General features: G+C 39.3%; 1 protein-coding gene across 1 annotated transcript; it reads right to left on the bottom strand.

The window, feature by feature from the left end:
• Positions 1-362: 362 nt before the first annotated feature.
• On the bottom strand, positions 363-6,769 carry LOC137284584 (meprin A subunit beta-like). The gene is made up of 12 exons (XM_067816456.1): positions 6,615-6,769; positions 6,377-6,404; positions 5,904-5,939; positions 5,623-5,666; positions 5,386-5,461; positions 4,482-4,617; positions 4,042-4,217; positions 3,247-3,480; positions 2,841-2,867; positions 2,331-2,477; positions 1,339-1,583; positions 363-996 (listed from the first exon to the last, which is right to left on the bottom strand). The coding sequence occupies exons 1-12, from the start codon at positions 6,657-6,659 to the stop codon at positions 889-891; spliced, it is 1,302 nt and encodes a 433-aa protein (XP_067672557.1). The 5' UTR covers positions 6,660-6,769; the 3' UTR covers positions 363-888.
• Positions 6,770-17,060: the final 10,291 nt, after the last annotated feature.

Here is a 17,060-nt window from a genome sequence, read left to right as displayed (position 1 = left end):
ACCATAGAGTCTAACAGAAGCAATACAAAGAAGAAGTCAGGTAAACCTGCATTTGATTGAATAATTGCAAAGTACTCGCAAATGAAACTTATTTCCTTCAATTACCTTGCCATAGATTCATCCCGATTAGTGTGCATGATATTATTCACACGGACTTTCCATGCGTGTAACCAATGGATGAACCTTTATCGACAACTTTAAATATGTATGTGGATATAGCTCCATGCACTGATGTAAAATCTTCTTCACAGCTCAATGGTGTGTTTAAGTTCACCGTGGGTGTAATACGATGGCAGTAGTTGGAGTAGCACAAAATGGTATTACAGGTTACCATGTAACCCTCATTCACGCCACAACAAAAGTATCCTTAAATTGGCTTTATTACACAACACCAGTCTGCTTTCTCTACTGAACTACAATTTCACTTTTGGAAAATTTAACACATAGCATTTGGAATCATTTTTACAATTACGTTCACATACTAGCACGTATTTTTATATTTTCTTGTTTCGTTCCAAAGAATCAGGCCAGCGTTCACAGCGTTTAGAAGCCGGAAACACTTATTCTAGAATCCATAAACTTTAGTGGTGCAATTTGCGAGAAACGCTCAGAGCTCCCATACATCATGAAACATTCTTTTCTCCATTGCTCTACCACTGTTGCCAAGATAACTGGCTAAGTCGATACATTTTGTGAAATAACGTAACAACAAATACGGAAGTCTTGAAACATTGCATAAATGAAAGTAAACGGAAGCCTATAGCCATAGAGCCTTAGATTTATGTAATTATTTAGTAACAATATCATTCTCTGTAGAAATAATAAATGTCAAATCTGAGGTTTTTTTAGTAAATTTTACTTAAATGCTTCAGATGTGTAGTGTTATGTTCAGCCAATGATGCTAGCCCCGCCTGGACAGGCACCTGTGTGGACAGCTATGTCATCCAGAGCGATGTCACTCTTGGAACCAGAGCCGATGACGCCCTCAAACTGAAACTGATAAACAAAACGCAAGTAAGTGTTTTGAACAGTTTCTGTCACGCCTGTAATCGAATCTATGGATTACATTTCTAAAATGAATATCAGAAGTATCAGTAGGACATGTGATGGAAATTTCATAATTTGATGCATCAATGACAATAAAGGTTTCGATGCAATCTTGACTTGATTTGAACAGTTGTTTAACTTTTCCAAGTGTTTAAAACGGGTGTGTCCGTTTGGGGCAACATGTGTTTTGAACCTTTTCTGCTGACCACATATCCATGATTACATGTTCTTCACGAATATCAGAAGTGTCAGGTGTCGGGTACATTCGTTTACAAATATTTCATCTATTACCTGGAACGAGTCCTTGGCGGTGTATGCAACTTCCACCTTCCTCCAGATGTCGCCATGGTTCCCGCTGGTGTGATAGATGTTCTGCACCTGTGTACCACGGGCAACTCTCAGGTACAGGTTGCCTTCATCCGGGCCCATCATGTGGTAGTAGAAGGTCACACAGTACGTTCCTGGCCCATACTGCTTGGACGCCATGACGGCAGTGTAGTGGCTGTGGTGCGAGGCTTCCATGTAGACGTAGTAACCTGGATGTAGATGTAGGTGTTGATGGTACAACTCGGGGAATGATCTTGAGCTCTTATACCCATAAGCAGTTTAGACTCACTAGTGTAGATGTAGCGACGTACTGCAGGAAGCCTTTCTAAACTAGATTTTGCAAATATTCCATAATGTTTGAAGGTACTGGAGACATTCATCAATGATGTAACTACATGTATACATATATCAGGTATTTTGAATACTTTAAGTGAGTCTAAACTGTTCGTGGGTAGGATATGATGCCTCATTGAGTAGTATTTCAGTTGTTGTTTAACCTCGCACACAGCAATATTCCAGCTGTATGGCGGCGATTGAGTCTGGACCAGACATCTCAGTGATCAATAGCATGAGCATCATTCTACGCAGTTGATATACAATGACATGTGTTAAACAAGTCAGCGAACCTGACCACCCGATCACGTTAGTCTCCTGTTACTAAAAGCATGGGTTACTGAAGATCAGATCCAACCCAAACTGATCACAGGTAGCGAGGGGAGATGTATGAACAGCAGTTAAATAAGTAAACGCGAGTGAGTATATATTTACGTTCGAAACTGAACCCCGATGCCCGATGTTTGAATTTGTCCTCCCCTGCCCCTACCCCATCCAAAATACGATACGGTATGACAGTATTTTATCATAGTGTTTAATGTAGGTGATCTTGTTCATTATTTGAGTTTCATAAAAACATATTTTGGTGTAGAATAACTGACACAACTGGTGTGTGAATTCACCTTCATAACTGAGGGTGTGGTCATAGTTTGGTCCGGTTCTTCCACTCGGAGTTTTGCCTTTCCTCCGTATCCAGTTCGTGCGATCATTGCCAAGATTTTGCCAGTCGCACATGTCCGATTGGAATGTACACGAATCGCTGTAAACCTCTGCGGGACAGAAGAACATATTATTAACTCTGACTTGGGACAATTTCTAATGTAACTACCAGCTACATGATCACAGAGCAACTTTGCCTAAATCAATATTTTGGGAGTCGCTGGGTCAATGTGTCCAATCATTCTGGAATGTTTGCCTGACTACATATCCTTACAAGACAAAATGAGTGTATTCCTCTTTTTTTCTCTTTCCTTTCTCTTACCTTACTTACAATAAATCAAGGAAGTATTAAATGCTTGTGTGACCACACGCTTGGATACCATCCAGGACATCGGATGAATAAGGTATATGAGACATTGTGTTAATAGGCTGAAGAAGTATTAAACATTTTCAAAACATTAAATCACACTTACTAGGTGTTCCGACAGTTGGTGGCAGATCTGGAAAGGAAAAAGAGCCGTCTAACAATGCCAATCCACGAAGAATCATGTACATTGCATGACTTCATGTTTGCCCTTAAAATATATATTAACATCACCTATTCACAGGTTATGTCTGTATGTCGATCATGACAGATAAATAATTATTATGGATACTTTTTATCCTGATCAATTTGCATAAAGGGAATCCTTGATGCTAAAAACAGCAGAACAATAAAACACTCCCATGAGCTAAAGACATTTTGTGCTAAGTGTGTGTCAGAAAGGAAGTACAAGAGAGTCACTTAACGAACGTACGTTTAGATCATAATAAATGCAATAAGACCTCAATAATTGGTGTGACTGCATGCATATCCCATATGCCTTGTTATACACATACATGTACTGCCTCTGGGTATGCAGCCGTAAAGGATCTGGATCTTTTTGATGTCATAGGTGCTGAGTCGGATTCTCTGACCAATGAAAACACCTGACTGCTTAGGAATGATGGTTGGTTTGTTGTCGTCCTTCGAAAACTCGTATGCATTGTAATGCATGATGGAATAATAGTCGTATGGAACCCCGAAAGTGTCCATTTCCGAAGCAGAGTGAATTCTGAAATTGTGTTCTCTGCCTGAAAACAAAAATATATTCATGAAAAATTTTGGTGGAATGCATTCTGGCGTTGTATAGAGCATACGCTGGCACAATTGTTGTTCAACGTTCTGCATTCTGTAGAGGGGACGTAATACTGATGGACACCAAAGGACATCATAAGTCATCAATGGCCATTTGACACATGTATCTGCCCTTAAAGCTCGATGTTTCTTCTGATTGATGGACGTCGCATCACTTAACAACGCGGTACACAGATGAACCACCTTACCAGTCCGTAGTTGCAGATGGCAATGGACAGCGGGCTATTCTCACATAATGGTGGGCACACCAGACACAAACTTAACGTACTAATTATCTCACAGCTGACATTTCACTGTCATTGTCACTGGAAATTATTTTTCCATGGACACCAATGTATTGTTTCATTTCAAAGTAATCGTTCTGTTATTAAATTAATATATTTATTACTTTCCATGATCTTAAGCGATGCAAGGAAATGTACTTCAGCTGTACATAACTGAAATAGTGCTGCTTAAATTAGAACAGCTATGAAACCAACAAATGTATAACGACCAACCCGACTCTATGTTGTCCCACACGATGGTGACGTACTGATCTCGGTTGGGCTCTGACTGTTCGTGCCAGAATCCGAGCGCATGGATGAGCTCGTGCATGATAGTGCCCTTTCGGTAGCATCCGTTACTAATAGTTACAATCTGCATCCCACCTTTACGTCCAATATGTGAGTGGCATCTGTAAACGAAGAATATCATAGGATCTCGTGGTCACCAATGACTAAAACTCACTCGCTCCCTTACTCAGTCACTCCCACTTCTAGATATCATTCAAAGACCTCAAGAGAATATTCCAGTTTAACGCTACACAAAATCAGATCGTGTTGAACAGAACTGAATAGTTTTGGTAATAGGTAATCACTGATATAGCCACTAAAGCAACAGGTCATCAAGGTTGGCCGTCTGAAAGCCCACCTTCAGACAACTACACCAAAACATATACCCTGTTCCTGTCGCCACTTCGATGTAGTCATGTTGACTGGTGCGAGGGACGTATGTGATGCAGGCGTTTCCATTGACACGGGTGTCGTTTTCAATCTGCTTCATGGCGGCCCTGATTGTCTCCTTAGTTCCATCGCCTACATGGGATGGTCATGGAGATGTTAGGTGTAAATCGTTAGGATCAGTAAACTACTGTATCCGAGCTACTGATGACACTGGAGAGACGTCAATCACGGGTAAAAAGTACTGCAAGTTTGCCCCATGACTGGAGAAGTGCGATGTGCGTCAGTGAAATAACTGTCAGAGGTCAAAGTTATGGTGTATTGATCAACTATTAAAGTAGTTTTGTGTGTATCACGTTCAGTTACCTGTGTATACATCAAGGATTAAAGTACTACTATGGCCATCTGATGTTACTTTGCGTGTGGATACCTCAATGATTAAAGTACTGTTGTGGGTATCAAATGTTCAGTTACCCATGTATACACCAATTATTAAAGTACAGTTGTGTGTGTATCACATGTTAAATTACCTGTGTATAGATCAATGATTAAATTACTTGTGTGTATAGATCAATGATTAAATTACTTGTGTGTATATTAGATTAGAATATATATGCATCCATGATTAGATCACAGTTATCCAGAGATTAAAATAGTACTGGCAGTATTAATCGTTGTAAGGGTCTCACATACAGAAGTGATATTCAATAGCTTTGGAAACATAGGCGATTAATGTTAGAACACAGCCCTACGTCTTTAGCATTCTTTCTCCCATATAAATACCCATGTCAGGGGAGCAATATCATGAAAGTTTGGTCTGGTTGTTTCGGGTTTATATTAACTCATTCAAGCATTCGAGTATACATAAAACCACATGTACAATACAAAACGTGATCAACCTACTGTAATGACTGGAAATTGTGTAAGGTATTATTCCATTCGGCCAAGTTTCGCTCCGATCTCTAACTCCGTTCCTGTCCTGAAAACCAAACAATTCTCTACAACGTAGTCCTTCGTACAGTTGCCATGCGTTTTGTACATTTGTCACACTTTAAATGATTTTCTTCACTTTTGGGTACGTTATTCATTGGGTTTAACTTCCCTAAACAAAGAATAGCAAATAAGAAGTGTTCCACTTACGAAAGGATTGTTCCCATGGAGGTCAATGTCACCCTCAAAGAGTCCTGCAATCAAAACAAATAAACAAGTTTCATGCTGTACGTGTTTATTAAGACATAGTTAGACATAGTTCACGATATATATCTGAAGGGTATAGGTTGGGTATTTGTAGTATGAAGTCATACTTATTACAATGGTCACTGACAGGAGATCCTCTTTTGAAGTGACTGCAATTTAACACCATGAAAATGAACATTTGTCTCACAGTGTGTGAAAATGTCTATGTTTTTTCTAATACTTACCAGCAACACCTTCAGCATTGAAATGGTCTGGCTCGTCTGGAAATACATTAACGAAGGCATCAGAACAAGAGAATGCTATGTATTGTACAACACAACACTCGGCTACAAAACTATATTTCATGTGATGTATTTTGTAAAATTGATTTAACAAACATTTTTCAAACACTGATGTAACTAAACTTGTTGATGATAGTTAAGCTGCTGTTACAGGTACTGTCCAATTATATTTGAATATAAACCATCCAATTCGTAGGCTTCACCCACTGAATTGTCTGGAATTTGACCAGGTACGCTTAGCATGGTGAGCACGGTATCAGTGAACTTCATCTTCCGCCTTGTAGTAAATAAATTTACTCACTTCAATGAGTCATAGAAGAAACATTTAAATGATTTGTTTAGAAACAGAACAGGCAATCGACGTAATATGACACATAATTCCTTCCGATTCTACGTTTTTCTAAAACAGAACGTACCAATATCCAAATTTGCTGGGGCACCAATCTGGATATGAAACAAATACATGCAGTCATTGCACCTGACATTTCTATTATATGTAATTATGCATGGTATTTTTACCATATACATGTATACGATGTGAATATTATCATGTAGTTATCATTATATGATTTGTTAACTCTTGATATGCGATCCTTCTTTCGTTACAATGTTACGATGTCCACAATATTAACCATATTGAAAGTGACAACTCACAATTAATGGCACTCCACAGACACATAGCCAGAAACCAGTCCACATCTTGACGGTGCTCGTCCTGTGTGACTAAAGCTGCCTGTTGGGAGATAAAAAGGGTGATAGTCTGCAACCAGATAAGGTTGCTAGAACTCAGCAAGTGTTCACAATCGAATACCACGTTAATACAACGAATGAATATACATGTAGTTTGGCACTTTATACAGAACCTGAATGAATTTGAGACCGTGTACGAAACTGTTTCTGAAAGGAATTTGGGATGATTGTGTGCCTGTCGGCAATTATGTATTTGAAATAATGGTCCGGTTTTACATCGACGCACAATACAGGGAAGTACTGTTGGGGGCTACATTCCGAGTTTCATCTTGAGGTCATTACCATTTAAATGGCCTGGCATATCATATATCTTTCCAGTGCAAGGAAGTGCAAGTGGTGATGCACTCTGAATACAATCATTGTTATCACATTAACATTGACTGACTCCTATATATCTACTATTTTGTCCATCGTAATTTATAAATGAACATTTTGAAGAATATTGTGTTGTGGTAAACGTACCAGAAGACTTAACTAGACAGGTCCATATGGATTTTCCAAATGGGTTTGACTACAAGCGTTTGTGTGACAGACACAAAACGACGTCTTTCGATACATCAGCTTTATTACATTCATTGTCAGTGGATGAATTACATATCCCTCTTCGATATAATAATTCATACTCACGTACATACGAGCCTGAAGTGCAAGTCAGTACATAAAGATTGATAAATATGTATTCCAGTGAAGTCAGGGTTACAGTTTGGAAAGATCATATAACTCCTATCTCGTGAATGGAAAAACTATTGCCTACTTTCTTTAGTCATAGACAGAAATGAATTTAAAATACAGATATAATATCCTTGTACTTTTGAACTGTAGTGATACAGTGTGAGGGTAAGGATGTCATTTCCCTTGAGCAAGCAGCAAAATAAACAGTTATGTCATCCAGAGCAATATCATGCTTGGATCAAGATTTTCTCAGGATTGCTAAAACGAAGAAAACACAGACAACAGTGTTGGACTTTGTTGCCAACTACTGGAATTAACAGTCAAATTTTCATTATAATAAGAAACGGCTTTGACTCCAAAGGCGTCGCAAATAACTGTTGATGAGATTCGCAGAACAAAACACCCATAAAAATAATTTAAGAGACATAAACATCATGTGTTATTTAGAAACTGGCAATAAAAGCCAGAGATTTGAAAATGACAGTAAAAGCCAGAGGATTAAATCGTTAAACTATCAGGATTGTAGAATGATAGAAAATAACAAAAATCAAGTCAGGTTTGGTGAAATATTAGACAGCTGCAAGATTAAATAAAGACCACATTTCGTCCTAATCCGATGCTGTTCACCGTGTGGAGATGGTTGGTTTCACAATCAGGAAGACGCGTAACAAAATGCAGCTATCGGTGTGTGCTTGCCTGTTTTGGCCGAAACATAAGCCAGGCGTTATTCTATGTTTTGTATCGTGCCAACTGACCTCATTATTTTTCACATCATAACTGACTCTCTTGGTATTAGAAAAACTATATTATACTTGCTGGTAGTCCAAAGACAATTCGTCAATCAACGCAATGCCTTGTACAACCAGAACGTTAATACGATAAGGATAACTTAATCATAATGTATCCAAGCACGTTAGGGGTTTTCATTTGTCCATTATAATCACCTAATCAGGGCTAATCATCCCTTTCATTCCTATGTTACTCGTTCATTAATAATCAGCGCTTATTATTTGTCAGTAGTCATTTAACTCCTGGCTAAGTTACCAACCATTTTTATTACCTCCTTGCTTCTTGATTTTCTACTTTTAGTATTCAGCCAAATATTACATTGGCAAAGTAGTTGACAATCCTCCGGAATGTGTATCACTCCTAAATGCCATTCAAAGGCCACATTCCTGGTGCTTCTATAACGTAAGAATTGAGCGTCTTACTAGTGGTATATATGTAGAAATATGGTTTGAAATTATTAGTGAATATGTTCACAAAACGTCATGACCAAATGTTTATAGAAAACTTTAATCAAAGATGTCTGAAATCATGCAAAGTCGCATAAAAAATGTTTTAGGAACACATATTATACATATAAGCCACGACACCCATGCCATGGGAGTGGTCTTCATTGCCCTCCTTCATTCACTGACCAAATTAAAGAGAACGTTCCCCAATTGACTGCGTGGCTATCCTTTCCAATCGCCAAGACATATCCACTCTTGACTAATCCGATGGCACCTTGGTACATCAAAACACTGGGTAATATTACCTAGATCTAGGCTGCAGCTGCAGACTTAAAAATGCCAAACAGTTGTCCTCGACACGTATATCTACCACGCTGTAACAGGTGCACGGGCAAACAAGAGTTGAGCCTATAAATGCAAAGGCTTGTGAAGTGCTTCGATGTTTACTTGTGATGGACAGCTAAAGTGGTGGTGGAGGAGTCCACTGGTTTAACTCAAAGTTCTGTTCCCAACAATGGTTTGAAGTTGCTTCATGGTGGCTGTTGAAACATTGCTGAAACATTGCTGAAACCTGCTGAAGTTCACCTCGTAATTTGGACGCCAGGGCCTACTTGCACTAAGCGACTGAGCGATTGTAACTGCCACACGGAATTACGAGAGTTGTAGGGATATGATTGATTTGTGAACATGGCCACAAATATTCAAAGCGACAGCAGGGCGACAACAGTCGTGATCGTGTGGGAGTTACGATCACCCTACAGCAACGGGAGGCAGGACCCCGTTCCTCAAAGCGATCGTGGCGCTGCAACAGTCGTATGTCTGTAGACCCGTGAAGGTCTCGGGGTAGAATAGTCCTTCAGCAACCCATGCTTGCCATAAAGGCGGTCATGCTTGTCGTAAGAGGCGACTAACGGGATCGGGTGGTCAGGCTCACTGACTTGGTTGACACATGTCATCGGTTCCCCATTATGCAGATCGATGCTCATGTTGTTAATCACTGGATTGTCTGGTCCAGACTCGATTGTTTACAGACCGCCGCCATATAGCTGCAATATTGCTGAGTGTGGCGTAAAACTAAACTCATTCACTCGTATGTCAGTATTAAAGTATGGGAGCTACGATCATCTCAGTGTTACGGTGGTTTTGAGGAAAGGGGCTTTGCTGCTACATAAAGACAGGGTCAAGCAGTTTTTGTAGTCGAATCGTGTCCACCGTACTTTTAACAATGTGGGAACTGCAAAGAAAGACAAATATGTTATTTCCCCAGACGTACCACCACCTAACATGAAATGCCAATTGGATCATTCCTTGGGGACGCCTTGTCGATATGGTCGAGTCTAATGGAAGGTGATGACTCCACACACGCAGCTCTCATCCAGTTGGGCAGCTCCATGTAATATAAGCCGTATGACACAAGATGCAGCTTAAAGATTCATTGTATCCTGAGGGAGCTAGTTACAGGACACCTGTCAGTGAATAGACCGGGTTATTGTACTTTTGCTATGTTTTGATTATACTTTGACATTTGTTGACATTTGTTTCCACCGTAGGGGATACCCATGTTATTCTGTGTGAGAGGATTTATAGGTCTGATCATACTACTGTACTGACACAGTGCGTCAAAGTTCGGGATCGTCAGGTGACAGAGTACTTTCATATGAAAACATTGCGTCACTGAGACGCTGATATTGTGTTGTTGAGGTTCGACCCCAGATGGGTATAGTTTAACTTAAGATTGGACATCGTTCATGCGAAGAAACATGAGACTTATTTCAATGCATGAATGCATGGATACACAATACCATTCAGAAAGTGGTCAAATGGGTGTGCGTGTATGTGTGTTTTGTCTGCGTCTGTGTCTGTGTCTGTGTCCGTGTCTGTGTGTCTAAATCAACACGTCACACGAACAGCCTCTGTAAGCTATATGGCTTGCGAGTACACCCAGACAAAGGTGCCGCATTCATTCCATCGGCAGTAATTGCTTCCACAATTTTTCCTCATTTCGAAATTCCACACTCCAGATAGTCCGCGCTAACAAATCGCTTCCTGGTAGTTGTGATGTTCTAATGACCTACACCAAAAGAAGATACGCGTATCAACATATCTTCAGGATGTAAAGTACAGCAGTTCCTGAGAGGAGCTTTCAGGAGATTGCGTACAATGTACGTAACCGGTATGACTCACTATCTGATGGTGTTAGTAACATGCCTAACATATTCTTGCACGTTGTCATATTCAGAGAAATTCAAGAGCAAGATATCCCACAGAGATTTTGGACGTTTCAGAAGTCATTTCCGGGTGGCTTTGTAATTCTGGTGAAAGTGCTACTGCTTCACAGTGTGTGAGTAAAACATTTCACAACGTGGATGTTGTTTTTCCCCATGAAAGAAAGAATGTTCAGAGAAGCCACTTGTTCAACCAGCGTGCCTCCAGTTGCCGTGTTGCCTGTTCCCTATGGAGCTGCAGTTGAAAGGGGCAATTATCGGTCGGGCCGTGTTGTCGCCTCACCACGACATCATATACTCATCTGTGACATCGCCATCCGAGCAGTCGGTCTGTCTGCTGAAATGAGGTTTGACTGATGGAAAATGTGAATCCATCTCGTGTATTAAGCCGTTACTCATGATCTAGTTTTAAAGGAAACCGCCAAGAACCTGTTGGAACGCCTAAAGTAAGCATTATTGACAGATGTTCCAAAACGCCTGTGTAATAAATGGCATTTACGACTTAGGAGTAGAATAGCCCAGGTGCATTGACGGTAACACGATGGTTAACACTTCTGCATATAAATGAAGGATTTGTAAATGTCCTTTTCTGGTATCTTCTAGACTAACAACTACTCTCTGAAATGAACATATTTTACTGAAAAAAAGTTCATAATAAAAAAATATGAGGATGAAATGGAGGCTTCAGACTTTCTTCATTTTCAGAAGCTAAGGAAATCTAGACTTGCCACATTTTTTAGACTTGCGTGGGCTTCATCGATATATTTGCTTCAGGGTCTGTAGGGAAGACTAGGTATCTTCTTGACAGGTTTCGTATTGCAAGTTTGCGTCTGGGTCATGATAAAGGCAAGAAACCGTTGTAGAGTATTCACATAACACTGGGGTTTTTAACCTCTGAATCCCTGGCAGTTAAGAAAATCGTTGCACTGCTAAACTCATACACGACTACACATCTTTAACGTAAACGCAGCGTTCAAACAGCAATTGCACGCTCAGTCGGATTGTTTAAGATTTGTAATAACCCCTGTAACCGTTCCCTATGAAAATACATATAGACGCGACATATTGTTTTATCAACCAACTTTAATGAGTGGAAATAGCATAAGGTATTATTCCATATGCCACAGACATACATACAATTGGATCAGAAATGTGATGAAATCAAAAAGGCTATTTCAGAAACTCTGGGTGTGATTCGAAACGAGTTATCTTCAGTTAATGCTACAGAAGCACAAATGAAACTTGAAAATGATAATGTCAATGTTTGATAATGTTTCTGAAAAAACAAGTCATCTGCAGAATGAAATTTAGTTCATTCATAAAACGGCCAAAACAGCTGAAGACATGCACGTGCAGCTCGAGCTGCTGAAGGGAGATTTTGATAGGCTGGACGCAATAAGTAGGCGGGACATCTTGCTCATATATAGCATACCCGAGTCACGTAACGAAGGTGGTGACACATGTAAACAAAAAGTTGTAGACACACTGAATATGGTAAGATCTAATGATCTAGTAGTGCTACAAGACATTACCAGAGCTCAGACGATAGGGAAATCCTACCTGGAAAAGCAAGACCTATGATTGCAAAGTTTGTGGTCAGTCTCACGAAGATCTCAGTACTGAGGGGCCGGCCTGAACGGCACGCGCAACACTGGAGTAGCCAACGACCTGACCAAGCGACAAAGTCAGACGCTGAGCCAACTGTGATCGGAGAACAAACGGGGGTTGTACAAGAACGGGAGACTGGTTGAGGAGAATGGGAGTCCCGAGGAGACCGAGAGTCTGCTGAGCTTACGGAAGAAAAAGGAGCATACTCTTCATCTAGTACATTTACACGTGAGCGTGTCCGCGTGCTCAGGTCAAGGTCAAAGGTCATGATAGTTATGATAAAATGTTAGTATGTTAAATATATTATTGATGTGTTTTATGGCGAAAATGTTTTTTTTCACATTGTTTGACAAGAATATGTTTGGATTTGCCTGAGATGTTAGTGGTGTATTTAGCAATGTTCATCCGCAAGGTTCAAGTTGGTATCCTGACAAGGGTGTGCGGAATTTGGTAGAAATGTTGCTTACTTTTATACTGAAAGTTGTACAAACATATCCTGTTCTCTGAATACTCGTTTTCGAGGATATGAACAGCAGAAATGGCACTTCGCCCGACAATTTTGAAGATTCAGTTGTTCAACATGTTGAGGGTAAAGACTTTGTTAATGAATTTTTCACAGAATTTGAGATGATAAGATATTCATGTGATGAGAATTTTCGGCAAACGTTACCGAATTTTTGCTCAATACTGAACATACATACAGTATATGGGAGATGTGGAAGGGATCCCGATATTGGTGATTTCACATTCTTTGGTAATCTAGGATGTAGTGTTTTTGACTATCTTGCGTCCACGGATGTGTTCTTTTTAATCGCCTACTTCTACATCGAGGCGCGGCCCTGGCATCTTCTCCTACAACTGGAGGTCAGTATACCGGACATAGCTCTGCCGAACTCGACCTCTACCCATACAGATCAGTGCAAGGACGTATGGAAGGAGTCGTGTAAATTTAAGTTTCTTCGGCATATGGAGTCCTCTGATACTTGAGCATTGCTGGAACAAGCAGCCATGTGTTCACTGGCTACTGTAACGGAAGCAGTCACGATATTCACGGACGCCATCCTTTCAGATGCCTCCATGTCAAGACGACCAGTAAGTTGCGAAAGTAATATTTCTCTATGGTACGATAGAGAATGCCTCTTCAAAAAGCATGAACGATGTCAGTTTCTAAATGTCTTTAGAAATAAATTCAAAGAACAAATCCTTGAAATATAAAAAACATGCAGTGAATAAAGTCCTTATGTCAAACAAAGAAAGAAGAATTTACTCAATGTCAGAGAGATGATTTAGAAGCCTCCATAGTTGACTCCGGGCGTTTTGGGGTACAGTAAAACGTCTGACTGGTCGCAAACAGCGCCCAAACCCCATAAATACTAGAGACTGGGTGGACTATTTCTCTACCCTCTTCGGCAGTCAAGTTAACATAGAAAGTACTAATGATGATATACATGATATGAAGATCCCCCAGATTCTGTAAATCACTGAAAATATTCCGGATTCTCCTTTAACAAGATTGGAGATTATTCGCAGTCTCGAGGCGCTGAAGAACAACAATTCTCCCGGACTCGATGACATATTGAGTGAATATCTTTTATAAACATTCCTACGTAATCATTCCACACCTCAAGATAATATTCAACAGTATGTACGAAAAGGGTATATTTCCAGAGACATGGTCTACAAGAATAATCCCCTTTCACAAGAGAGGTATCACCTCCAACCCCGACAACAACAGAGCAATAAGCCCCCTGAGTATTCTCAGCAAAGTCTTCACGAGTGTCAGTCAGAAAAAGATATTCAGTGGTTGACATTTGGTTTGTTTTGAAGTGTATCATCCAGAGTTATCTTTCTCGCAACGGTGGTAAATTCTATGTAGCTTTTTTGATTTCTTGAAAGCTTTCGATTCTGTTCATAGACATTTACTTTAGAACAAAACTGGTAAAATGTCTATTGTATTCTATGTGTAAAATCCTGTGTTCGTTAAATGGTACTTTATGTAGTGAATTTGAATGTCAGATAGGAGTCAGACAAAGGCGTATGCTCAGCCCATTTTTGTTTCAGTTTTACATGAATGAATTAGTTAATGTAACAGAAAGTGATGTCTGTTTGGCGTCCGGCTACATCCAGATGTTATTTATATTTCCCTTCTTTTATTTGCTGATGACCTTATTTTTTTGGGAAACAGTGTGAGAAGTCTACAATTTGAACTAGATATACTTAGCAGGCACTGTATAGAATGGAAATTGTCAGTCAATATGCATAAAACTAAGATTGTGGTTTTTAAGAATGGAGGCGGTTTATGCCGGTTTGAAAAATGGTCTTATAATTGTAGTGTTGTTGAAGTAGTTCCAGGATATGGTTATCTTGGATTGTATTACAGTAATAGCTTACAGTGGTCGAAAGCGTTTCTAATATTTCTATTCAAGCTAGAATAATTCTCAGTTGTATACATCCTCTAAAACCACACTCGCCTCATCTGTACTTGAAATTCTTCGATACAAAGTCAACACCAATTCTCCTCTACGGGGCCGAAATTTGCGGGTTTAATAATATGGAATATTATGGAAGTGCGTTTATTTGCTTGCAAACGTTTTTCAAACGTTAAGTTATCAACGAGCATTGCAGTAATAGCCGAGTGTGGTAGATATCCTATTCAATTATCCGCTATTTTAAAAGTATATAATTGGATGAATCTTATTATCATGTATGAATACCGTTTGCCTCGAAAATGTTACAAAATGATGCGTTTGTATGACGAGCAAGGCTGTGGGAACTGGCTTACTAAAGGTAGAAATATCACTGTTATATTAGGTTACATTGGTGATTTTTGGCTATCACATACTTACGAACTCAACTTTTTTATGAAAGTCTTTTTTTCACCGACTAAAAGATAATTTTCTGCAAATTTGCCACAGTGATTTATCTGAGAGCCCTATAATGTTTACGTTTTGTAATTTTAATTAACGACATCTTATGTAACATGCCTAACTCCTATCATATTACACTGTCCAAAAATAGATCTTGTTTATCGCGATTTAGGTTAAGTTCCCATAAGTTAGAAATTGCAAGAGATCGCTACTATAATATTCCACGGGAACAAGAAAATGAAAATGTGTAACTTAAACGTAATCGAAAATGAATACTTCTTCTTACATATCTGTCCAACCTGTATTGAATTAAGACGTAAATATGTGTTTATGCAATTCTATGTTTCTCCTAGAATACTACAATTTAATTCCTTATTATCATCCAAAAATGTAGACATTATCTTGAAGACTGCTAAATATTTGTTCTACGCATTTCAAGAAAGGAAATCAATCTCGTAATGTTAAGAGTGTATATGCTGTACATGCTGCCATTATCATTATGTTTCATATTTGCACCGATGAGGTGTTTTGTATTCATGGGTCTGTGGCCTCACACTACAAGATACAGATAGATACAGACATTCCATGTTTCGTAATTTGGCTGTGACCTCGTACTCCATTCTTGTCGTGAAAGTGACACAACTGTCTCATTCATAGCATGCAATGTAACGAATGTCATTCACGTATGCGTGAAAATGGTCATTAATTTTATTTACTTGACATCTATGAGAAGTATCGGACACAAGCTTGACCATTCATTGTCTTACCCCTCCACAAATTGTGGGAAACCTGGATCTGATATGCCACTTTCATGTACACGTTGGAACATTTTGAAGGAAAAATGGAGCTAGCATTTACTATTAATTTTTGAACGCCATGGAGAGAGCACATGAACAAAGGCTATAATGCTCTTTCCTGCGTTTAGATTTTGTAGATATGCCACAAACAGTCTTTCTCGCGTGCAGAGCATATTGTCTACCTTGTGTTTTGTTGACACATTTTCAATCTTCCATCCGATAATAAGGGATTACTGACCTACTAGATGTAAGGAATAATGTGGCATTATTTCATTTATGTCACGTATCTAAACCAAGCGAGCGCTTTATTAGGTTTCACGTGTAATGCATGCATGCGTTAGCTCGTGTGAAAAACCTTGGGAGATCAGAGTTGTACAGGACAGGACATCATATATGACATTATATGTTAGACAACATGTCATTTTCTTCCATTCCAAAATGCAGTAACTGAAGAACTTAAAAGACACAACGAGAACGCTTGGGGAATTATGAAGAATTCGCGTGACCACACATGGAATTCGAAACCTCCCTGTCGGTAATTGAAGTTACTGAGTGTCCTTCGTTACATGCTTGAAATAATGACCGGTTTTACATTTGACGCATCATGCAATACAACCTTGTTATCTTGTTTTATGGTGATGGAGAGGGGAGATTCGTGTTCTTGTATACCATTCTACATCAAAGTGATTCCTTTGAAAGTATACGTTGTTTCAATGAAAATTGCCATTCTGTTGTCTGATCATAAATCAGGATAATGCCTTAAATACATATTTCGTTGCATGTTACAAGGAAAGGCGTATGATCACAATCAGAACATGAATACAGGTTTGCGTCCCTTAGTTGAGTTAGGATACGATCGTGAGGTCGCAGTTAAGATTTGTACTTGCTGAGATCATTTGCTTGTTTGGGCCAGATGCTTAGTAGTAGGTTTTTCCTTGGTGACAAG

This window comes from Haliotis asinina, chromosome 5 (genome assembly GCF_037392515.1).
Source record: "Haliotis asinina isolate JCU_RB_2024 chromosome 5, JCU_Hal_asi_v2, whole genome shotgun sequence".
Classification (NCBI taxonomy): Eukaryota; Metazoa; Mollusca; class Gastropoda; order Lepetellida; family Haliotidae; genus Haliotis; species Haliotis asinina.
This window is presented reverse-complemented; position numbering and strand designations above follow the sequence as displayed.

Excerpts from the sequence above, each read along its gene's own strand:
- LOC137284584 (XM_067816456.1), bottom strand. The coding sequence starts at position 6,659 with ATGTGGACTGGTTTCTGGCTATGTGTCTGTGGAGTGCCATTAATT. Across the intron at positions 4,618-5,385 it reads CACAATTTCCAGTCATTACA|GCGATGGAACTAAGGAGACA; the intron begins GTAGGTTGATCA and ends CATCCCATGTAG. Across the intron at positions 3,481-4,041 it reads GTGGGACAACATAGAGTCGG|GCAGAGAACACAATTTCAGA; the intron begins GTTGGTCGTTAT and ends TTTTGTTTTCAG.